The sequence below is a fragment of the Pleuronectes platessa genome, chromosome 1 (assembly GCF_947347685.1).
Source record: "Pleuronectes platessa chromosome 1, fPlePla1.1, whole genome shotgun sequence".
Classification (NCBI taxonomy): Eukaryota; Metazoa; Chordata; class Actinopteri; order Pleuronectiformes; family Pleuronectidae; genus Pleuronectes; species Pleuronectes platessa.
In genome coordinates, this window is record NC_070626.1 from 1,188,384 (window position 1) to 1,214,726 (window position 26,343).

At 41.8% G+C, this 26,343-nt stretch overlaps 1 protein-coding gene across 2 annotated transcripts; it reads right to left on the minus strand.

The window, feature by feature from the left end:
* Positions 1-26,248, minus strand: shcbp1 (SHC SH2-domain binding protein 1). Of its 2 annotated transcripts, none has more exons than XM_053418354.1 (13): positions 25,937-26,248; positions 23,214-23,417; positions 22,987-23,102; positions 18,478-18,686; positions 17,944-18,039; positions 17,615-17,845; positions 17,322-17,499; positions 16,819-16,939; positions 15,816-15,947; positions 9,211-9,329; positions 2,645-2,731; positions 1,768-1,906; positions 1-1,420 (listed from the first exon to the last, which is right to left on the minus strand). In XM_053418354.1, exons 1-13 carry the CDS (start codon positions 26,067-26,069, stop codon positions 1,092-1,094), a joined length of 2,094 nt encoding a protein of 697 aa, XP_053274329.1. In that variant the 5' UTR covers positions 26,070-26,248; the 3' UTR covers positions 1-1,091. The 2 variants fall into 2 exon arrangements, with proteins under 2 accessions (XP_053274329.1, XP_053274339.1); XM_053418364.1 differs by lacking the exon at positions 25,937-26,248 and adding an exon at positions 25,368-25,918.
* Positions 26,249-26,343: the final 95 nt, after the last annotated feature.

Consider the following 26,343-nt stretch of genomic DNA (forward strand, 5'->3'; position numbering starts at 1 on the left):
TACTTTGAGACTTTATAATTTCTTTATTTCATAAAACACATCAATAAACCTTAAAAAAATAAACGCACAAAAAACAAAACCGATGCACCATGTGAGAAATCACAACATAAATTCAACATTGGTGCTCAACTTTCGACAAGCCACCCACCTTCAATTTAGTATTTATTAGATCCGACTTTGCAAAACCAAAACTAGTGGATTTCAAACTAATAGTATATTAAAAAATTTAAATCCTTTAGCTTCAGGAGGCAAAATGAATAAATAAGATAAAAGTTCAAATGTAGATACACTCACCGTTGCTGAATTTTAAAGGGACAGTTCACCCAAAAATTAAAACGTACACATTATCTACTCACCACTCTATGCTGATGAAGGGGTGGATGAAGTGTTTGATTCCACATGACACTTTTGGAGTTTCAAGTGTAAATAGTGTTGCAGCAAATTCCAGTAAAATTGAAGTAAATGCTGTTTGCGATTCTTGAAACATGAAAAAAAACATAAATCGCCTCCGTACTGTTCCTTTGTCCCAACATTTAAATTTGACTCGACACATCATCATTTCTGCCATGTTTTTTGCCTAAATGTCCTCTGATACCTTCCAATTGAGCCGCATTCAAGCAAGGATTATAGCGGACATTTAGGCTAAAAACATGCTGTAAAAGGACATTGTTTCAAGTCAAATTGAAATGCTGTGGGTTACGGACACTTTGATGATACCACAGGAGCAGTGTGGAGGTATTTTCTATTGTTTTTTTATGTTTGAAGAATTGGTCACCATTTTCGTCAATTGTGTTGGAATTAGCTGCAACGCTGTTTAGCCCTGAAACTCCAAAAGTGTTTTGTGGACTCAAACACTTCACCCACCCCTCCATCGGCATAATGGTCAGTAGATAATGAGTTCATTTTCATTTTTTCGGTGAACCTTCAAGGTTAAAGTGCAGCTGAAACATTTACAGGCAGCTTGCAACTGATAACAGTTCGTCTTATCATCTCTACTTAATGTGAATCAGCTTAATTTACAGAGGAATTAAGATAAATATGAAGTCAAATTATTGCTAAGGATGAGAAAAACATGTTGTCAAAAATATTTGTCAGTAAAAAAAGGTACCAAAGTCTCCCATGCCGTTACGTCTAAACTGGTTTCCTTGAATGGACATGAAAATCTGGTGGTCCATCAAATCCTGGACTGCTCGACTGCAAGTCTCCTTGTTTCTGCTCAGCTGACAACTAAATTGCCATCTCCTGCCTGAGAAGGAGGCTACGTTACCATCTGTGCTGTTGTTCTCTTTTGACTTGGGCTGAGCTGCTGAACTGCTGGAGTTTGGGCTTGCTAAAGATATTGAGGCAAGTAGAGAATCTGCAACTCCTGTCTGCTGTCCATCTTCAGCTGTCTCTCCAGCAGCGTCTTTTACATGGTCGTCTGGGAACAAAGCGTCAGTTAAACCGATTCTGTTTTCATTTATCTTCTGAACATACCTGCTGGCTTTGGATCAGGAAATAGAGGCAACCCCTGACCAGAAGGTTGGGGATTTGATCCCAGTCTCCTACACACTGAACTCCGAATTGCGCATGATGACTGTTCAGGCTGTGTGTGAATGATGTGTGACCGAGAATGTGCAGCACATAGATGCACTGAATGCAAATGTGTATTTTGAATGGGTAAATGGCTAAATTTTACATTATTACAGACCACTTAACATTCTCTCTGCTTCCTTATGTCTCATTTATTTAAGAATACATTGTGACTGTATACGGTACACTGCTTACCTTCATTTCTGTTCTGAGGAATGCTTTGTTGAACCCCTGTGTTGGGCTTCACGACAATAACTCCATAGCCTTCATTGTTGTGGATTACATTGTTCTCCATGGTGATGGTTGGCATCACATCAAGCTCATCAGCAAAATCCTGGGTGCAACCATTTAACATTTTTAAAGACAATGATAATGACACTGGTTCTTCAGATATAAGGAATAGGACTCCACTTTAGTTGCTTTTAAGTGCTGCCTTTAGTCTAATTTCTAAGTCTACTTAACATGTGATACATAAATGCAGCCATGTTTTCACATCGACCCCACAGTGTTGGCTAAACTGATAAATTTCTGTTACAGAAGTGTTGAACGCAAGAACCCATCAGGACAAGTCTGCTGTGAATTTAAAGCCCCTTTTCCACTTACATCTGGCTTTTGTCTAGCAGGTTTACCAGTGTTTTTAAAAACCTGCTATACCAACGAATCTTGGTGAAAATATAAAGGCACATTTTGGCTCAGTAGCCATTTTACTCATAAAAACTGTATTGTTTGGCATCATCCCCAGATGTCCTTTAACAGGCACAAGTACTCATTCTAAATGACTAACTCATCACCATTTTGAGGTTAATTTATTTATTCAATTTAAAAACTGTTTGAAAACATACATATTTTATTGTAAATCATGAGAGATTTCAAGCGGCCAGTAATTTAATTATAATCAATTATATATTTAAATGTATTAGCATTAAAGTCATTCACTGTCTGGGAGGCGATGAATAATAATTAAGTTTGATTACCTATATGAGCACCTACATGTAGTTTGTGATAAAGGTTTTATCATTTTCAGCGGCTCATTTAGGAACATTGTTAAATTCAGTTTTAAGTCTCTTCTCACCTTTATGAGGATTCCGTCTTTACAGTGATGGATGCCATTACTAATCAGATTGCAAACACTGCCAGGGTAAATCTCCACACCAGCCCCCTGTACAGAACACACCGCAGCATAAATAAGAACAATCAAAGAATCATTGTACATGATAGCCAGTAAGGCCCAATCCCATTTCACCCCCTTGGCCCTCCCCCTACTCCTTGTTTTCAGGGATTATCTTGCCCCTTGAAATGGAGTCACAAGTGGTAGTGTTTGAAATATTCCCCCATGAATTAGGACAGCCCTTCAAGAAACCATTACATCATTAGTAGTTCTTGCGAAAACCCGGCATATGGGGATTCAATCAACAGCATTGCGTGTCTTCAATGTTATGCATTTTCACATAACATGAAGAAATGTGAAAATACGTGATTATCATGCAAAAAAAAAAAGATCAATAGCATGCTAACGCGATATTAATAGAGAAATTGCTACATTTGTTGGTCTCTCTCCCAGCTTGCCGGTGATACGCAAGGCATTCTGGGTACCCCTGGGTTTGAAGTGAGGGTTGGAAAAATCTCTGTTTCAAGGCCATAAAGTCCCATCCCTTGGCCCCACCCCTTTGTCCCAACAGTTATTGGGACAGCCTACCCCTACAAGTGAATGCGCAAAGCCAAGGGGAAGGGCTAAGGGTAGGGCTGCTTGATTAATCGAAATTTAATCGGGATTACGATTATTGGGTCAAACGATCTCCAAACTACTATAATCGAGTTGAAACGATTATTTGGCGTTTTTCTCGAAAGATTGCATGCACAATTCAGTCCTTCCCCCAAAGCATTCAGCGGCCCAGCTGACTGGCACTCCCTCTCAAGCAGCTGTAAAGTGAAGGAGGCGAGTGGTGTGTGTGGTGACTGCCAGTGAAAAAAACAGCGCGAGGGGAAAAGCAGGGAGGGCAGCCCCGTTTGATCGATAAAAAGGGTCGAAAAAGTTCGAGCAGCAGCACACCATGTAGCGGCCGTGCCGCGGACCGCTATTCTCAAGCGCGCTCCCTCCTGGCTGTTCAGACCGGACCCGATTTCTCCGCGCCGGTCAGTCGGTCAGAGAGTGTTAGGGTTGCCATCATTAAGGGTTTGAATAACCGGGCGCCGTCATCCGTGTTTACCTGAACCGGAAGTGATTCACTTTATTGCGCACGCTCCAGTCACTTTAAGACTAAAGCATAGACTTCAGAATAAGGGCACATTAATAATCATTTGAATAATCGTGATTTCGATATTGTCCAAAATAAGCATGATTATGATTTTTTCCATAATCGAGCAGCCCTAGCTAAGGGGCAGGCCCAAGTGGTGAAATGGGATTAGGGCAGGTGAAGTGTCAGTCAGGCCAGTAAGCTAATTAACCTACGTGTCTTGGGCCTTTGGAGGAAACCACAGATAACCTTTATGGTCTCACACAGGCACATAAACATGCCAAACTAAACAAAATGGCCCAAGCAAGCAAGCAGGCAAGTTCAAACCAGAGGCTTCTTGCCGTTAGGCAACAGTGCTAACCAATGCACAACTAAGCCACCCGGATATGATATATGAAACCAAGGCTTGACATATCTAACTTTAAATTGATAGATTTAACATCAAACAAGCTTATTTCCAAATCCAGTAGATACAAATAAAACATGACCATTAACCTGGAATGGGTTTTTTTGTCAACCTGATGAATCCAGTGTTCATTCCATTTTAGCTGTTTCTGAACTCCACTTTAATTGCTCCACTATGTTTACCAGCTGGTCTCAACTATGTTTACAGAGAAACAGCTTTCCAAAAACGGTAATCAGGTGCTGAAGCAAAAAAAAAATACACTTTGACTGGTCATGGTTCTTATACCATTAAGAGTCGAATTGAATGTTTTTAAGACCTCAATAAATTGACGGCGGCGGCGGATGCTCTCTGTCCGCTGGTGGGAGAGTGCTCACCTGTGTGTGCGTGCACGTTTCTGTGTGTGCGTGTGTGTGTGCATCGGGATGGAATTTCGCCATGCGCGATACAGAGAGAAGAACAGAAATCTAAACGCGCGACCATGTAGAGACAGAAATGGTAAATGGTTTTGTTGTGCCAGAGCCCAGCGGGGGGCCCCCAGACACTGGAGCCGAGAGGAACAAAGGGTTGTTAAACTTTGGGCGGGAAAACATCCTCCTGCAGGCTCAAGAATCTCCCCCTGGTGGTGGAAAAATGTCCTGGGGTTTTCCCAGAAACCCCTGCTCAGTTCCAAGCCCCGCCCACTCAGATCCATTTCTGACACTCAATTGGCTTGAAGCCAGCATCATCCTATGACCAACTCCTCATGGAGGAGGACCTCTCAGGTAGAACAAAACCACTGAGACATCAAACATTGCAGCCATTTTCCCTGCTCTGAAGACGCCAACAGACCCCTCCGGGTCTTTCCAGATGATTTAGTTGCTAAAGGGGGCAACCAGAGTTATTTTCTTTCATTTCTTTCATTGTCTTTTATCTCAGTCGACGTTTTTATTTTCAAAAGGACTTTTGCTCTTTTAACTTGAAAAGACCAAACAGGAAATTGCACGCGGAACAATCTCAGACTGTTTCACTTTCCCCACGGACTTTATTTTTCTTTTCCCAACGATCTACAAACGGCTTCCACAGCCGTCCCCTGCAGAAGCGCGAGATTCATTCCGCTGAGGAGCACGAGCTCCACATCCCTGAAGAAGGACGACGTTCATCCCGTCGAGGCAGCACGAGAAAATCCGCTGCTTGTCCGGTCCAGCGGCCGAAGACCGCTTGAGAGACCACGTGATTCACTGGCCCGACGCGCACGCACACCGCGAGGGTGGTACAGTAAGAGGCTTTATTGTCTGGGCAGATGTTAATCTAATACGTAGCGTATTGTTTTAATACTTGAATGTATTTGTTTTGTATGAGACCGCCGAGTCTCTAGTGTTTTGCGGCGATTCGCCGGTTTCCGGTTACGGCCTTGTGCCACAGTTTTTAAGCGCCGTGAGCAGCGTCTCCAGCTCATTGTGACCGTTTGAACAACTTTAAAGAGACTTTACCGGTCAAACCTCAGCACACAACGCCACTTGGGTGCTGAGTGGTAAAGTAAATGTAACTGGTCTCTGACGGTGCTTTTAAGAGCTTTGCTCTCTCCTTGTATGCTCTCTCTCTCTCCTTCTAAACCGACCTATACACACATCCGATCTGTATTTAGAATACAGTTCATGTAACATAGTTAAATCTATATTCAGAGAGGCTGGACACATCTGGAAGCCATGCGGCCCAACGCCAAAGCAGAGCCAAAGAATTCTCTTTGTCTGAAAATCCCTTGGTGTAATTCATGTGACGACCACCAGTGTGAGCTCCGGCCACATGGTGTCATTAACATAGACTCCATTTTGAATAACGCAAGTTAAACCCACCATTTTGAATCTATTATTGCCACGCCTCCTCTCTCCCTCTCCTCCCATTCTGGCTCTAAATTCATGACGGCTCCGCCATCTTGTTTTGTAGTCAATCCGCCATTTTGAGAGTTTTTAGGCCTTGATTCCACGAATCATGATCGGCCGCCATCTTAGATGTGACGTCACCACGTGACTGCGTCATCGCCACGCCCCCTTCTTTTTCTCTCTCGCTCTCTCACACACACACACCCACACACACACACACAGACACAGAGACACATTGATAGACACAGACAGATACACACACACAGATACACATTGATGAATACATGTGTTTTTCTAAATTGTGATAAGCGGCTGCTGTTGTTATCTTTGAAATATGGGAGTTTGTTAAAATGATGAATCATTAAATAACACTAACTGTATTTCACATGCATACACATAGACACACACACACAGAGAGACACTTTGACACAGACACACACACACACACCGAGACAGACATACATAGGTAGACCGCCGGTTTTACATGTAAAACCGGATTCTGAATTGTGATAAGTGCTACTGCTGTGTTTATCTTTGAAATATCGGAGCTTGTTAAAATGATGAATCATTGAATAACATTATAACTTTATTTCCCCTTTTTAATAAATGCTTTTGTAATTAAAGTATCTGTAGTCTGTGATTATTTGTGCATATGTATGTGATTGCAGCTGGATTATGATTGCCTGTGCTCGAACTTAAAACCCTTCATTGTGTATTATATAATCATTAATATTAAATATTGAGATTATTAATATAATTTATCATTATGAGACTGATATTTATAGATTGACTCGTTGGTCCCTGTAACCAGGGTGGTGCCCCGCGACAATAAGCAATGATTACAGATTTGTATTATTCTTAATTGATAATTTTATTGTTTTCATTAATTATTTTAACTATTATTAATGGATAACCGTATAATTTATAATTAAATGTGTTACATTTCTTAATTAATAGCTTTATCATTTTTGATTATTTTTAAGAAATAATTGTTATTTTAATAATCATATTTCATGATTATTAATAATTAGCCAACGTCAATTCTACTCCTACTATTGCACAACAGTTTTGTATTTATATAGCGCTTTTCTAGTCTTGATGACCACTCAAAGCGCTTTACAGTACAGTTTTACATTCACATACACAATCATACAGTGGATACATCGCAGCACTTTGTTATTCTATGGGGGGCCATTCAGGGTTCAGCATCTTGCCCAAGGACACTTCGGCATGCAGATGGGTCAGACTGGGGATCGAACCGCCGACCTTCAGGTTGGAGGACGACCACTCTACCCCTCAGCCGCCGAAATGACATGCCGTCGTGTAAATAAGATAAATAACATAAGGCCATTTTGTTTGTTTAATAAAAGAACAAGCTATAGACCTGCTTTATAGGAAAGGTAACCTTAAATTACTTTTGTTGATATCTGGCGCTATATTAAAAAAATAACTTGACCTTCCAGGGGGGGCCCCCCTAATATAATGGTAGGAAAAACACTGGGATGTATGGGTAAGCTGTGGGAGACATCTTCAGACTTGGGGGTCACATTTCCTCATGTTACTCTATTGGGGTCCTACGTTGTTTCACCTTCGGGTCGCCTTGATGCATCAAGTCTATATTCAAATCTTCAAAAGACAACAGCTGTTGCCTGAGTTCTCCATTCACCAGCTTCCAGAAAACTTCCATAACAGACATGCTCCTGATGAGTTGGCTGATGATGTCCTGGGGGATTTCCTCCCAGACCTAGATCAGGGCATCAGTGAGCTCCTGGACAGTCTGTGGCAGTTCCTGGTGGCGCCGGATACACCAATATAAATAATGACCCTTAGGTGCTCAATTGGATGTAGTTAAGGGTAACATGAGGGCTAGTAAATGTTATCAATGCCCTTGTCATCCAGGAACTGCCTACACATTCTGGACACATGAGACACATGCATTGGCCTGCACCAGGAGAAACCCAGGGAACACTGCACCAGAGTAAGGTCTCACAATCAATCTGAGGCTTTTCATTCCGTTACCTAACAGCAGTCAGACCATCACTGACCCACTGCCAAACAGGTCATGTTGCATGCTGTTACAGGCAGCATAACGTTCACCATTTTGAACGCACGCTCACATACACATATAGTAACTACACAAGTGTGAATTTTACCAATCTCTACACTGTCAAGAACTCCATATCCTTCAACTTGGCTCACTACTTATGTGGTAACTTTGGTTATAGTTATTAATTTACTTATTGATCAGAGTTCCAAATTTGTAGTTAGTACTTTCATGAGCCTCAATCAATAAATTGGCTATCTTGTCCTTTCCTTTCAAGGAATGGTGCCCCGAGTTAACATTAATCATATAAACTGATATTCAATATTACTAAATTTAATATTAATATTCTATAACCAACTTTTAACCTGAATGGCCAAAGGCCCAACATTTAATGCTTAAGGTATAATATTCACGTATTCAAAGAAGTTTTTCTTTTGTTAATATCCTGTTCATTTACACTTATTATTGTTATAACCATTATTGTTGTTGCATATATTATATTATTATTGCTCTGTTTGTTTATTAGTTTATTACATTCCTGTTTCTAACTGTTTAACCCTGCTTCTTTCGTAAATTTGTAGACGTTTAATTGTGTTAAACTATACAGTTAAATGGTACACACTACAAACAACATCGAGACACATAACTGTCAGGCATTAAAGGGCTCATTGAAGGTCCATAGCTGACAACTGATTTGCAAAACTAAGAATTGTGTGGCACTGTGTCCAGCTCTGCCCACATGGACACTAAATATTCGGTGTAGAAGAAATCAACACCCATCGGTGTTATGCTAGTAAAAACATGAAACTGGCAGTTTTATGACCAAAGACATTTCTGTCGTAAGATAGTCCCGTCAGTCTTAAATACACTAATTTAATTTAATACTTTGCATCCAACTTATGGTAAATTAAAGACAATTTAGGACTATTCATTTTATTTTAATTTAAGACTTTTTAAGGTGCCACAGGAGCCCTATTGGTAACTTAACTAGAACAGTGAAATCATGTTCTGAACAGTTACAAAATGAGCTGTAAGATGTTAAAAGACAGTTAGGTTGAACCTCAGAAAAGTTGGTACTTGTAATCAGCATTATACCTTGGATCCATACAGGTCACACATGTTCATGTTTAGATGGGCTGATGTTCGGACAGTCACTCCAGTAGTCTCACACTGCAGCACACAGTTTTCCATGTTCAGAGATCCCTGTCGGACACCTGGCAGTTATAAAACAGAAACAAGTTTATTAACCAAATTAAGATACTGTTTAACTGCTTATTTAAACTGTAATACACAGAAACATAACTGCAAGGTAGTTCCTGCTGTATCACTTGTGCAGCCACAAATTGAGCACATTTCCAACTACAGTGCCAGCAAAAAATGTTTGTGTTGATCGCAGTACAAAGACGAAAGTAGTTTTTGTGACAGTTATCCAGTTTCTAAACACTTATCTAAGGCCTGTTCCAAAGTGGGGTTTTACAGGATAAATGTGCCAAACATGAAAGGGGGGACACTGTCATGGTAACTGAGTTAAAGTATTCTCAGTTACTATGGTAACTTACTAGGAATATAACCTGTTTGCTGGCAGCTATTCTGAGGTTCAATCCTCCTTTTGCCAAATCAAAAGTTTATGAGACAGATTAATTTCCATAGTCAAAGTCAATATCAAACAGAGTACCTTAATGTTCAAAAGTCAAATTTGGGAAGATTAAAATTCCTGGTGGATACAGATATTTATATTATATGACATTACATTAATTTACCATGGATTCATGATTTGCCAATGGAGGAATCGTCCATATTTTAACTCTCATTTGAGCCAAAGTACTTAGCAGGAGTATTGCTGAACACACGAGCAAGAGCATTGACACAGTTTTTTGGATGAGTGGTTCTGATGAAAATTTAAAAAACCATTACATGTTAGGGTACTTGTGGAAAGGAATGGGTTTCAATGGTGGCTCATGGCAGATTTTAAGCACGTGGAAAATTGTAATGAGTGCACTTTCTATAGAGTCACTCAGACACTGTCTGAGCGGAGTGGAGTAGCCAACTCCTGCTGTATCCATTAGGGCTGAACGATTAATTGCATTTGCGATAAAATCGCGATATGATAAAACGTGATTTTCTAATCGCAACCTGCGCGATTAAAACGTGCGAAAGAGAGTAGGGCACTGGGCTGCTGTCCTCACCCGCAGCAAGAATGCCGCGGGACCACAAAACTCCTCTGATCAAGAAGATAGCGATGCAAGGCTGAATCACCTACAGGGTCCTAAAGTCTTCGGCCGACGTGGCGGACTCAGAGAGCGAGCTCATCCTGCTGCTGACCGCGGTGCGGGCGGCGGACATGAAAATCACTCCCCGGAAAAGCAAGCCGTGCTCCGGGGCGGCGGGGCTCCAGAGCCCCCTGGTCACCTACATGCACATCTGCGAGACGGAGGTGTTCAGCATGGGGGTGTTCCTGGTGAGGCCCGGCGCCTCCATACCGCTGCACGACCACCCGGACATGAACGGGAATCTACAGAGCTGCTGATCCGCAAGCTGCCCTTCCAGCGCATCCAGCTGGCCCGCCGCATCCGCGGACACAGAGCTTAAACTGCTGCTGCTCCACTGACTACAACAACGCCGCATTCCAAAACTTATAAATGCAATTCAATGTGGAAGTAATCCAAGTATTCAGAATACGTTACTCAGATTAGTTAATGTAACTTAAACTTTTGATCAGCTGATGAACAGCCTATTTGAGTTAAATTGTTGTTTTCAATAAATTGCCTGCTCACAACTTTTGGTCTCTTGTTCCCATTTCTTCTTTTTGCATTTTGAAGCTCTACTTAGAACCTTCCTAAGATCCAACAGTGCGAAATGCAAATTCATGCAATTTTTTAACTGGTCTTAAGATTTTGATCAGGAGTGTACATCAAAGGGGGCTTGAGCACCAGACCATGTTCTTACTCAACAGAAATTGCCCCTTTTCTGGGGTGCTTCTTTATTTATTTTTTTGTAACAGATTAATATTATATTCCTGTTTGTGCACAGCTTCCCTGTCAACAAATATATTGATTAAATAAAAATCTAAATATCAGGTCGGGAGATTAGATTTAGTCTCTACCCTCCCTCCACTTCTCAGGCACATTCGTGAGCACTAGAGCTGAGGAAATTTTTGATTCTTAGATTCATCACAACGCAGACTCTGAATAATTACACAAGCTGCTTCAGAACAGATGCTCATTAAAAGTCCGGCAGTCCTGTGTCAGAGTCTCTGACTGAGTCCCTCTCCTCCTCACACCCCCTTTGACCTGCTCTCAATTTAACAATAAACAACATCACTGATCACAAGTTATTAGGACACGTACAGGACTGACGTCTACTTTGTGTTTGTTTGATCAGCTCCAGAGCTTATGAGGCACATGTTAAATGCTGCTACACAACAACAAGACATAATGTGACGCTCACAGTCAGGACATCAGGGTTAAGGTGCAGTGCAGAGTTTTAACTTCTTTGTTGCAGAAGAAGCGACAACCTGTTTATCCAGGAACATAAATATGAGTTCAGCATGTTTTTATAAAGATCAGTTCTTAGTGTGATGATTAGAAAACAACAGCAGAGCAGAGTCACTTGTTGATCTGCGGAGTTATGAGTGTCAGTCCAACGGCACAGCTAAGGGGGGCCAGGGGGGGCTATAATCAGAATTTGTCCTTTTCTGCACACAAGTCGAAACTGAATGAATATCAAATCAGTGTTGAGAACACTGACCACTGTCATTCACTTACTGTTGTAGTCTGATTTAGGAATTGAAAAAAGTGGGCACACCTAATATCTGTCCGACAGACTTTTTTAACTGATATTAACTGATGCAAAAAGCAGCCATGTGGAGTATTATAGGAAATTGTGGATGTGATACATTGAAATAAATCGAGTTGCATCTGGTTTCGAAGACTGGAGAGACAAATTGTGTGGTTTTGCAATGGCATTTATCAAGGGGAACAGTTCCACCCTAGCCTGGATGCCAGACGAACTTAGCCCCGCCCACAACAATTTGGTCGGGCAGTTCGGTCTGGAGTCGCTCCATTGGGAAAAAATTATGGCCCGACCGGGCCAATCAGATTGTCAGGGCGGGCTTTATACGATGATTGACAGATGATCAACGGTAACGTAATCAACCACGTCATCACAGTGCCCTCGGGTTGAATTCGTTTTCAACAAACATGCCTGCCGCTGGCGAGCTGAGATGTGTAGATGCTGCCATTGAGTCTGTTTTAGAAGACATCGACAGCGCATTCATTTTGAAAGAGGAACACAGAACGTGGAGGCGACGCCAAAGCACCGCGCTAATCCCTATCGCCCCGGCGCTTGGCTGCTCACACCGGACACTGAAGCGACGCTGAACCACCGGGCAGCGCAAATAATATCACCCGTTGATCCAGTAGATCGCTGCACCGCGAGGCAGCCTTGGCGCAGCGCGGTGCTTCAGCCTCCGGTGTGACTGGCACAAAGTTTTAACATGGGAGCGGATGGGAGCCAGCTGTTATTTAAGGCTTGGCGCTGCGCTGAAGCGTCCGGTGTGAACCCGGGTTAGTAAATAACTCACAATGCGTTGCTTAGCATACGTCACATACTACGTTGCTCTGATTGGTTGTAGGTCTATCCAATTGAGCGAAGAGGAATTTTACTTCCTGGCCAGTTGAAACACGCCCCATAATTTTTTCCCAATGGAGCGACTCCAGACCGAACTGCCCGACCAAAATGTTGTGGGCGGGGCTAAGTTCGTCTGGCATCCAGGCTAGTTCCACCCACTAAGAGTAAAAAAAATTTAAAAAATCCAATCAATCCAAAAAACGTCTCCCAGGTAGCCTGACGTTGTCATACTAACAATTCTAGTCAGAATGTGAGTCTGATACCGCTCCATTGGGCTGTGATTATGGCGCGGGTTTCAACCGAACCAGAAAAAAAAATGCCTCTTGTCTCAATTGGATAGACCTACAACCAATCAGAGCAACGTAGTATGTGACGTATGTTAAGCGATGCATTGTGAGTTATTTACTAACGCCGGGTTCACACCGGATGCTGAAGCGATGCCAAAGCGACGCATAAGCGCAGCGCCGAGCCTTAAATAACAGCTGGCTCCCATCCACTCCCATGTTAAACCTTTGTGCGGGTCACACCGGAGGCTGAAGCGCCGCGCCGCGCCAAGGCTGCGCCAAGGCTGCGCCAAGGCTGCCTGGCGCCGTGCATTTTGGCGTCGAGTCTATTTTTTGCGCTTGACGTGAGCGTATCGCACCAGGAAACACACTGAAAAATGATTTAAAACGATATGACATATTTTATTCCTGGAGTTTTAATTTTATCAATGACATTATTAAATGTCCCCCTCTGCCCATCCACTACAGCCACACAAGCAGTGATAAAGATAAAAAGAGAGAGAGGGGGGGGGGGGGGGGGGGGGGGGCTTATTTACCCTCGGCACCCGACATTTAACGGAGCAAACAGCGGAGAAGTTCTTCAACATGGATGACATTAAATTAATTTTTGAAGTGGAGAAATACAGTGAGTTGTATGATCCTCGGAACATGTTGTATAAAGACAACACCAAAAAAGACAAATGCTGGAACGCTGTTGCTTAACCTATTAAGAAACGGGTGAAATTCGCCTAAAACGCCTGTTTGAGGACACCCAAATTAAATTGAACGCTGTTCTTGAACCATTTAGAGTACATGCATGGTCTTGGTCTCTTTTGAAAGGTAACAGAATTACTCTAAGTACTACTGGCATTGAGTAATAGCAGTTGGCAAATAGTGAAGTAGAAGGTTTTTATTTTCGCCTGAATATTTTTGGTAAACAGATTCCTGCAGATGACTCTAGCTGGGACTTATGAGCTGGAAAACACAATGGGACCCTAGCATGAAGCCTTGACTAGCCCAAGTTCAAATTTGATAACAATACCACAGAAAATGAATATTTGACAGATTTTTTCCTAAGGCCATGTCTAGGCGTTTTCCACAAAGGCCATTTGGAGACTCCAACGGACCCTTTGTAACCATGGTAACCAACAAGGCTAAAAAGGCTAATTTTACACTTAAAATCATATTTTTATATAAAGGAGACAAAACCGGTCATATGGTTTAAAATGTATACAAATAAACATCTTTCATATCTTTTAGCAACATGTAGCAGTCATGACGGGGACGAAACACGGACGCACGGCGCTCTGGAACCAGCTGGGCACTGTTGCGCAGTCATTTGCATGGTGTCTCCGTATTTTTTTCCCATGGACGATCACTTTTTTACGATGGAAATTTCATTGGCTAAACGATATGCCAGTCATAATAAAAATCGGTAGCAATTGGCTCAGTCTTTACACGTCAGAAGAGGGGCAGGCTCTGTCCGTCAATGGGGTGCATCGTTGGCTCTTGTAGGCTGTGGACAGCCCATGCCAGCTCCTATTGGGTCAAGTTTAGATTGACAGCTCACTTAACCCAATAGGAGCTGCTAGCCACCATTTGGAGAGCATTGTTTACATGGACACATAGTTAGAGTGAGAGTACAACACGGAGGTGCTGGCTGCACAGCAGACAGCACCTCTGTGTAAACAGCAGACTGTGGCTATTCTTTGATGAAATAGTGTGTTATGGAATGATTATATTAGTGGATTGGATTGTCTGGACCTTTGGCGATGTACCAACACCGTTTTTGTTGGAATTTTATCGATCTGTGGATTAATATGATGATTCTCCGGTAAGTGGCGACAATTTTTTTCTAATTTCCGGTCTGACTGACGCTGAACTGAGAAGTGGATTGTACCGGCTGTGGTGATCGGATCTTTAAATGGTTTACATCAGTGGAATCAGAAGAAGTAGCTTTCTACAGATTGGTTGCATTAGTATCTAGCTGTACGACACAGTTCTTTAAATAAAAATGTTTGACGCTGATCGATAAAAAAACCCACCTGGCGGGCATCACGGCCCGAATACGGGCCGTGATAGCACAGGTAGTTAATGTTGGAGCAACAAGTAAGTATATGCTTGAATACTACTGGAACAACGGGTGATATTATTATTATTATGAGCCTCCCCCAGCTCATCAAGCTTTGGGGCAGCCTGAACAGGGATAGTTAGAAGTGCACATATGTTCAGTGTTTGTTTCATTGTCACCATTTCCTGTGACATTGAATCTGTACTCAGAGACAATTTCCACACATTATCATGCAGGGGATCTATTGTTTGCATGACTGGGGTCATTAAAACCAGCTAAGACTTGCTGCACCAATTCAGTTCAAAATCAAGACAAAACAAACAACAAAAGTCAGCTCCGGATTTTACCGTGGATCTTAAGAAAACAAATCAGGATATTCAACAGAAATAAAATCCCTCGTTTTGGAGTTAAATAACAACAGGGCACTCATGGTACTGTTGACGGTCAGTCAGTCAGACAGATTTGCAGCCTTCCACTCTGTCAAGACCGGCAGCTCCAGGAAAACGTCACAGGGAAATAAACAATTCACTGGACTTATCTTCTCAATGCTGAGATAAGGTTTCTGCTCCCTAGGAGTGACTTTAGAATGCGCCTTTTCAAGCATTGGTAGGCACATCCATGTAATGATTCAGATTACACTGGGGTTTTGATCGGACCATTGAATCAGTGTTCTACACAGGTTTTCAGTGAGGTAAAATCGCAGTGATGGATGTGCGTTTACTTTCATCTATACTCACAAAGAATGCCCTCGATAGCATCATGTTGGATAAACTTAATGTTGGACAGTCTGACATCCGCTCCTGAGGTTTCGACAAATGAGTCGCCCTTGTTTTTCTTCTCAATCACCACATCGTCAGGAAAGCCAAAGCCTGGCGCACACATTCAACACAGGAACAAATAAATCTGTCAGTATATGGCAAAGGTTGGTAAATCCACATATTTTCTGTCATTTACTTATGTTTCTTGAACGGTGAGCGAAACATATTTGTCAAGTTGAAACAATGTAACAGTAAGTAATTTGTACAACACTGTCACAAGGCACAGACAGAGTCTGAACCTGAACAGAATAATTAAACATTCTGCGATTAACAAAATTTCCTTTTCTTCACCGTAACCTTAGGACTACGATGCCAATTTTCATACTGCTCTGATACACACAATATAATTTCAAGCGCTCAAATGCAGTAAAATGTGGCTACAATATAAATTGTTTCCTTTATGACCACTACAGGTTCCCATGAGTTTAACCAAAATTGTAGTTGCTGTATTCATTGGGCATGGCATATTACATATTTCCTCATAACTCAAAAAGCTGTACAGCATCCTGATAAACTTTTCTGCACAATTACCTGAGCATACATTCGAATCTGATAACAGGCGGTCAAACTTTTGGTCAATAATTGTTGTAATGTTGCAGGATTTGGGATGATGTTTCATCCTCATGTCACTCCTTCTTAAAACAGAATTAAAACTAGGTTTGGCCATATTTTAATTAAGCTGCTACCTTCTATTGAGGACATCAAACAGAAAAAAAAAATTGATAATTGCAGCTATTTTATTATAGCTTTATTATGGATTAGAATACATTTATATGTTAGAAAAAACTTATTTGGCATCATGTTCCTGACTACCCTAACTGTGTGAGAAAATAACAAATGAGAACTAACAAAATAAAAGAACAAACAAGATTATATGATCTCATTGGAAATATACGCCTTTTTGAAGTAGATTTTTTCCAACCTTCTACAGTTATGGAGTCTGGTATGAACATGGATTTATTGACATTGTAGATCCCTGGGAGAACAATGACCACATCACCCTGATGACATGAGTCCAGCGCTGATACTGGCTCTCTGTGGAACTAAACACATAATTCAGAGGTTAGTACAGCTTAGCACTTGATAAATAATAATGAGTGCTAAATTGCATGTGCATTATAATAGATTCCACATTTTGGTGGTGGGTGTTTTGCTGGTGATCTACTAAAAATAATCGCGTAAATGAACAGGTGCAAACATGGAACAGGGATTAGTATTTAAATGAGTGTTTTGCGGACGTCACTGGTTTCCGCCATGGAGCAATACAGAGAGCAGAGTGAACAGAAGCGCAAAGCTAAATTTAATGCCATGGAATTGGAAGTGTTAGTGGAAGATAAACATGTTGATGAGCTACAGCAAAGTAATACTAATACAACTGAAAGAAACGTGATATGGGAGTATCTGCGAAAAATTATTTGCTGTGACCTGGATCTCAGTGTCCCCACAGGAGCACAGGGGCAGTAGTCTGGCAGTGAGGAGGGACTGAAGCTGGACGGTGCTGCAGGAGGCTGTGACAACATGGATCACCTTTACACCGGATGCTCTGGGTCCGCGACTCTGCACACAATGCTGCCTCGGATTACCTTTATAGCCCAACACGTACCTATACAAGAGGTGATATGTGCAAAAGTAAAAAAGGCTGGATGAGAGAGACAAAGAGACAGTAGTGGTGATGTTGCAGAGTATTTGTGAGATGTAGTGTGGAGACACAGATCTACCTCAACAAAGGGTTCTCAATTATGTGCAGTTTACGTTTGAACTTCTCCAGTTCGTCGTAGAGCTTCAGACCCTCCACCATTGACACACTGTCAAGCTCAGAGTCCGAGTCGGGGCTAAGGACACTGCGCAGAACAGAGAACTGCTGGAAGCACTGGGAGCATTTCTCCAATAAGGACTGGTATTCTGCCACCAGGCCTGCTGGGACTCTATCCTCTAAGATATCGTAGTACCTGACACAAGACACATTTCAAGCAAGATTCATAGGAATGAACAAACACAAAACACTGATTACAAGGACAGAAATCACGGAACCACATGGTGTACTCACAGCCTGAGACGGGGCTCCACACAACGAACAAAGTAGTCAAAGTCATCATCTTCATCTTCCTCATCCCACTGCCTCCAGACGTGGTTATAGAAAAACCTGAAGGGGCATTTGGTTATGCAGCAGTGGGATGCATAGAATTAGCACATATACAACACAAGGCAAAAGAACGACAACATAATACAAAACACACAATCAGATTATAGAAAGAGCAAAACAACTAATTATAACTATGCAAATAACTACCTCAAAGGGGTTTATGAGGGAACTGGTAGGTGGTATACAGGAGTATTTTAATATATTGGTTCTAGTTAGCTGAATTGTGAGGTTGGTACCAAATGAATATGTATAACTGTAACTATAACATAAGTGTGCAAAGACTCACGATGATAAACAATGTCTCATCAACCTTTAATTTTGACTTTTGAGGCCAAAGAGACACTGTTGGCTTTATGAAATGGCACATGTGGGCAGGTAATTTAAAATATATGGACAAACAAGTGAACTCCAGGTATAGCATCAGTAGAGCAGTCTCACCTGAGATGCTCCATAGCAAGGGCAGTCTGATCAAAGTCCCCTGACTCTTCGTAGACGACATGCAGCTCCTGCAGTGGGATTTTGTGCTGGGTGGCCTCTAGTAGAGAATTCATGGCTTCTTCGCTGAGTTCACATCCTCTGGTGTCACACTGCATAGGCAGCACCAGCTTAACACATGCCTTCAGATCCTTCAGGACCACATCATGCACCTGAAATCATCAACAGCTCTTCAGAACTCTCACCTGAAATCCAGCCGGGTCACAGCGCCAGCAAGTCCGTGGCTGACACCAGGCAGCCATGCCCAGCTCCACTAAGTCCACTTACAGTGTTAATTTGGGTCTTTTCACACACGTCTGGACCGTGAAAATAATTTTTTTCACAGTTTTTAGGGCCTCTGACAGTAATTTACTGCTCCTTTGTGTCTCCATCATTCGTGCTGTGCGCTGCGCCTACTGCGTCAAACCAAATGGAGCGTTTCCCGCCACCTCCTCAAAGTTTATAAAGTCTGTTGTTTTTACCCAGACTGAGTTTAAACATGTGCCCGATCACTCAGTCATTATTAAAAAAATCGATCATTATGTGATGAGCAGTGTTGATACCAACATTATTTGGTCGGTAGATCTTGCCGAGCTGGTCATTTCAAGAGTAGCTCACAGGCCTATAAAGTGTGGGCACCCCTGGTCTGTGCTGTAATAAAGTGTGGCAGATAATGTAATACTCTTCTATTCCAGTGGGTGGAAAGTATTTCTGACAAGTGAGAGGTCCGATTACTCAAAGCTGCTTGCAACTGATGAGTGGTGTGCAAAGCTGGCATACCTGGCTGATACATTTCATCATCTGAATGAACTGAGCACACGGATGCAAGGCCGAAATGAAAACCTGCTTACAAGCAGTGATAAAATAAATGGATTCCGTTTAAAGGTGCAGCTCTGGCAACAACATGCGCAGCGTGGCAACCTTGAGATGTTCCCACTGACTGAGAAAAGGCATGATTTCAACACTGCTGCAATGTGCGAGGTGATAGGCACACATTTGAAAACTCTTGAGGAGAAGTTGTCATTTTATTTCTCTTGAGCCATCACAGAATGCCTTGACTGGGTTAGGGACCCATACAGCTCAGCATCAGTTGCTGGAAAGGACATGACTTTACAGGAGAAAGAGGAACTCATTGAACTGAAACAATATCGTGGTTTAAAGCTAAACTTTGCTGATCTTCATTTGGACAGTTTTTGGTTATTTGCTGCCAAGGAGTTTCCCAATCTGGCCAACAAAGCTATTTGGATATTGCTCCTGTTTTCCACAACATATGTGTGAGCTGAGCTTTTCAAGCTTGACTGCGATAAAAACTAAAAACAGAGAGACACTGAGAGCTGTTGAGGAAGAGCTTTGTGTGTGTCTATCTTCCATTCCTGCCAGGATATCAGTTTTGTGTTCATCTAAACAGGCCCAGGTTTCACACTGAGTGAGTGTAAATACATTTAGAAACTATATTACTAACTATATGTATTATATGTACTGTGTTAGTCCATATAGTGTCATTTTGTTTCATTTTGGTTGGTGATGTGCCCCAGGATGTTGTAAATGAAAAAAATTTGCAGCGGCTCAAAAAAGGTTGAAAATCACTGCTGTATTGTACCCATGGGGAAGTTTCTCTTGGGCCAAAGTTCTACGGCAGCTGCAGAACAGTACATTGTTTAACAAAGAACAAAAAAAAGTACATGTATCATGTATGACTCACAATAATAATGCAGAACAAAAGTCAGGGTAACTATTGCACCTGCCCTAAAACACTTAAGAAGATGAAACACTAAATGGATATAACACATACAAGATGGGGAAAAGTCTTGCATGAGAGCTTAGGGAAGATGGTCTTACACTTTCTAGGCGAGGGGTCATTTAGGATCCTGTGAGCTAGTCTTGCCACAGAACCTTTGTAGATGGTCTGATGCGAAGGATAGTCCTTTATGCCTGTCACTTTAACAGACGTTTTTACCATGTTCTTGATTTCAGATTTTAACTGGACTGTTAGAGTGCTTATTTTATATCTTATTATGCTTTCTCGCACTTAAAGTCAACATGGGCACCCATTTAAAATTACAGTGCAGCTGCAAGCCAAAATATTTAATAGTGCTCAAATGCTCAATAACACTGTCACTGATTATGACAGGATCATTGACTATCACGTCTCTGTGGTCGAATTGCATCTCCTTTGTCTTTTTGATTTTAAAAATGAGATGACTGTCACGCCAGTCTTTAAAAGGTGTCAATCTCATCAAGATACACTGCAGGGGCAGTCATCCCTATGCAGCAAGCTTAAAATCACTGTATCTAACTGATGCCCCTAATATTGCAGGATTTTATTTGAATGTCTGAAGGTGCTGGTAAAAAGGGGGTCCACAACTTTGAAACCTTATGTAATATGCATGTGTCATTGAAAATCTGAAGATAAATATGATATATTAATAAAAAACTATTTTTAAAATCATAAAAAAACATTGATATCCTTTTTATAAACTTTCTCTGGTGACATTGCCGTTTTAGATTGTAGTGGGAAGATAATAAGTATCATAGATTATATATAATAATTGCTGCATTAAATTGAAGGGGATAATTCTGTTGAATACATTCTCTTATTAATCTCTCATAACGTAAGATCATCGCCGATCCTTCCCATCCCGGTCACCACCTATTCCAGAGACTCCCATCCGGAAAAAGGTTCCGGGCCATCAGAACTAAAACCTCGCGCCACCTGAACAGTTTTTTCCCTATGGCAGTGGGGCTCACAAACAAGCCCCCTGCATCACACTGACTCTCTCTCACTCTTCCCCCCCCCGTATGTAATTTAAAATTATATATTATTATTATATATCACCAATCTCTGCTCCTTAGCACCGCACGTCATCCTAACTCTCTTACTGAATATATTGTTATTTATATTATTGTTTTATGTACAGTGCACAAAGCACACCAAGACAATTTCCTGTATGTGCAAATATACTATACATAGCAAATAAAATAATTCTGATTCTGGTCTACGACTGAAAATATTTTCATTTTTAAACCCAATATCAGTTTTAACTGCTGGACGTGTTTTGTCCTATGTCTCAAGAATCAGTGCAGTGTGGTGTTGTAGATATCATTAACTTGAATTATGACGAGTCAGAATTAAATTGCAGATATCTGAAACTGGAATTTAGGATTGTAAAATAACATGTAGATATAAATTACGAGAAACTGCACACACAAATTATGTTGTTTAAATATTACTATGTTCAACAGATCTTGAAAATGTGAGTTTTAGTAGTTAAAACTGAATGAATAATATTGGTTTGACAGTCACAATGATTTTATATGTATATATATACACATGTATTCTACAAAAATTCGTACTAGTCACAGCGAAAGTACGACTAGTCAAAATTATATTACTTATATCTGTGAAGTCAATTCTGGATAATCACACTTGTTTAACTATGGTTAAAAACGGCGTCACCTGCTGAATAATACAGAGATAGATAGAACCTAGGTTAAGAAGGAGATACGTTTTCTCTATATGTTCATACCACATTCAATTCGTGCTGCTGTTCCATGTAAAATCAGCTTTACACCGTTTGGAGCGAACTGTCTTTTAAAGCTTTAATGTTAAGTTTTCCCAAACTTGTGATAACAAATCTTTGCTGCACCATTAGCAGTGTTTGCCTCCGCCATTTTTAAATTGTTTACTCCTGAGACTGTATCGTCATCTAAGCTAAACAAGGCACGGGATTGGCTGGTTTACTGCCCCCATCTTAAACCCAAATCATGCTTCTGCGTCGAAGATATGTTGTACCCAATGCCTAGATGCGTACCCAATTCAGAGGCCTGCGCGGTACCATGACATGCACCTCCCCAAAAATGTAACTACGAAGCGATGCGACGCGGACCGCAAAAGCTGTTCTGGGAGACCCAACACCATTTTGAATAGAGTTTAAGGATCGAAAGCGCACAACCCAGAACTAGTTGCTCTTCAACATCTATCAGCTCCAACACAATTCACTTAGTAACACTTGCCATTGTTCTGAAGTAAACAGAGACAACAGAGAATTTTTCAATAAGTTGATCACCTAGAAACTCTACCTCCACTAGCGTTTCCGCGGTGTAATTTCTGTGCGACTCACACACACACACCTACGCAAAACTATGAATGCTCCCGGACCCCTAAGTCCGCTACTTTTCCCACTTGCAACTCAATTTGATTGTGGAAAGCCCCTGCAGTCTTTATTCTAGAAAGGAATTGTGATAATTATCTATATCAACTGATGTGACATTTTTTTCTTGATAATTTGTTTTGCCCCAAATCCTAATTACAGTAATTAAAGACTGAAACTGTACAACAACGTTTCTGTTTTTTGATCATGAAAACAGTCACAATTTCATCCTTATGCATCATCCATCTGGATATACAATCTGTGGTATGAACGAGTATCTCAGGACTGATGTTGTAATATGTATTGTGCAATTGAGCCTTACCTCCAAAAGAACATCAAAGACATCAGTTGACCACAATGCCAACCAATCACATGGTTCCACGACCTTCTCTAGGTAGTCTGCTGTGAAGACCTTTACCTCAGAGGGCTTACAGTCTCCTGCAAACAAATACAATTAAAAAAACTAAGAGCAGCATTCTTATGAATCTTACAGAGTATAATTATGATTTGGTGTTTAAGTCAGACATGATGATATGTATGTGCTGTTACCAAGCATGTAGTCCTGATATGCCTTAAACCTCTCATAGAAGAGCAGGTGGCTTGTCTGAAAGGTGTCGGGCAGACCTAAAGTCCCTCCTCCATGACGTTCACGTCTCTGCAGCGTAGTGCCTGACTTTTCAACGTTAGAGTTGTCTGTGCAGCTGTCATCAGTATCACGCTCATCTTCATCATCCTCATCATTCTGAAAGAGAGCTGTTGTGGAAAATAAAAAAAATCTATTAATCCAATTGTATTTCCCCTCATCTCATTTTCGTCCGCTTATCCGGGGTCGGGTCGCGGGGGGAGCAGCTCAAGCAGGGGGCCCCAGACTTCCCTTTCCCGGGCCACATTGACCAACTCTGACGGGGGGATCCCGAGGCGTTCCCAGGCCAGTGTTGAGATATAATCTCTCCACCTAGTCCTGGGTCTTCCCCGAGGTCTCCTCCCCACTGGACGTGCCTGAAACACCTCCCAAGGAAGGCGCCCAGTGGGCATCCTTACCAGATGCCCGAACCACCTCAGCTGACTCCTTTCTAAGTAAAGGAGCAGCGGCTCTAATCCGAGTTCCTCACGGATGGCTGAGCTTCTCACCCTATCCCTAAGGGAGACGCCAGCCACCCTTCTGAGAAAACTCATCTCGGCCGCTTGTACCCACGATCTCGTCCTTTCGGTCATCACCCAGCCCTCATGACCATAGGTGAGGATAGGAACGAAGATCGACCGGTAGATCGAGAGCTTTGCCTTGCGGCTCAGCTCTCTTTTCGTTACAACGGTGCGGTAAAGCGAACGCAATACCGCCCCCGCTGCTCCGATTCTCCGGCCAATCTCACGCTCCATAGTACCCTCACTCGCGAACAAGACCCCGAGGTACTTGAACTCCTTTACTTGGGCTAAGGACTCATTTCCTACCCGGAGTAAGCAATCCATCGGTTTCCTGCTAAGAGTCATGGCCTCAGATTTAGCGGTGCTGATCCTCATCCCAGCCGCTTCACACTCGGCCGCCAGCCGATCCAGTGAGTGCTGAAGGTCACAGGCCGATGCTCCAATGAGGACCACGTCATCTGCAAAAAGCAGTGACGAGATCCTCAGACCACCGAACTGCAACCCCTCCCCACCACGACTACGCCTCGATATCCTGTCCATGTATATCACAAACAGGATTGGAGACAAGGCGCAGCCCTGGCGGAGACCAGCTCCCACTGAGAACGAAACTGACTGGCTGCCGAGGACGCGAACACAGCTCTCGCTTTGGGAGTACAGGGATTGGATGGCCCTGAGGATAGACCCCCTTACCCCATACTCCCGCAGCACCTCCCACAGTTTCTCCCGGGGGACCCGGTCATACGCCTTCTCCAGATCCACAAAACACATGTAGACCGGATGGGCATACTCCCAGGCCCCCTCCAGGATCCTTGCGAGAGTGAAGAGCTGGTCCGTAGTTCCACGTCCGGGGCGAAAACCGCATACCAATTGTATTTGTATAGCCTATATTTACAAATCACAATGTGTCTCAACAAAAGTGAGAAAAAAATACAAAAAAAAAACCCAAACCAAATAACAAGTGCGGGCATTGATAGAAAAGATGCAAAGGGATTTGGAATTAGATAAAATGTAGTCTAAGCCAGATATATTTTTTCATTTGTTAAATAAAATGTAACTTTTTTTTTTTTTTCAATAGGATAGCTATCCAGACAAAGTTACACTGCGGAGTAAACTCAAACAATCTGCTGAACACTGTTAATTTGTAAATAAGTTCTTTCTATATGATACACCCTGACAACCTGCCACATGGTTTTTCCTGCATAGAGAATTGCGAGGTGGCCGTCTCCTGGCAAAATTCAAGTAAATATTCGACAAACCGTAATGTGTTGACAATGTATTAAGTTGTGTTTTAAATATTACTCAAAACCTGTACCAAACTGTACTGTAAAGTTCTTTGATTGGTCCATAGGACTTGAAAAGCACTAAATAAATACAGACCATTTACCACAAAGTGACTGTACTAGTGTGTTAAATAAAATACAATTATCATAATAATTGTCATTAAAACTTAAGTTAATGTTACCTTCTTAGGTAACATTATTTCAGGGGATACTAACTTGTAGACATTTTGAGCAGAGGGAAGTTGGGCAACTTTATGTTCATAGTATCTGGTTTCCTTACCTTTTGAATACAAAAGCTGGTGTTTCTTAATCTTGATGTCATTGTGCATCCATGTTCAACCGGATTTTGCAATGATTTTCAATTACCGTAATTGATTTCGTCAATGTTAACATGAATGGTTTATATAAGTTTTAATGATATACTTCTTAACTGGTATTCTTTTTCATACCACAACTCTGAGCTCTGTTAAGGAAGCAATCAAATCTCCCATCGGTAGTTCAGCTTTTCGAGATTTAAATCCATATAACACAGCTCGTAAGAAGGCACTCAAGTAAAAACAAACGTTGTGCTTTTACTTTGCAAACAAATGAAGAGGAAGTGATTCTACTGATGCTGCTTCCATGATGGAGATTGGCACTTACGCCTCTCCTTAATTTTTTTACAGTTGGATATTGTGAAAGAAACAAAAATCTCATGATCAAATATGATCTGGTGGCTCAGATATTAGTGAGAGTTGCCGACAAATTTTGGAGGCTTACGAATAAATATAACCACGTTAGTGAACACCCTACATTAACCACCGCGTTTTACATATTTTAAAAGTTCAACAGATTATTGCCGACACAAACCTTGAGTTGAGGCCGACACACACTGCAAATCTCCAGAATCATTATTATTGTTTTCCACGTCGTCAAGATCAACGTGAACGAAAGACGGAAAATCTGTCCCCAGCGCGTCCGACATCGTGTTTACGGGTTCCATCCTTAAAAATACCTCGTGTCCCGTGATTCTTGCTCTGTGCAGAGTTTAGGAGCTACTTGGTATCGAGTACTTTATAATTTTTTATCATTAAGGATTGAATGCCTGAGACATTGCAGTGGCGCCTCGGTTTAACGAATGAACTCAAACGGAAAGACACACTCCCTATTTCTTTCAAAATATTCCCGGTCTGCACAACCGAAACCAATCACAACACAAAATCCACCGGAAGTTCCGCCCCTGATGACAGTTAAAGACGCCTGAACCAATGAGGTAG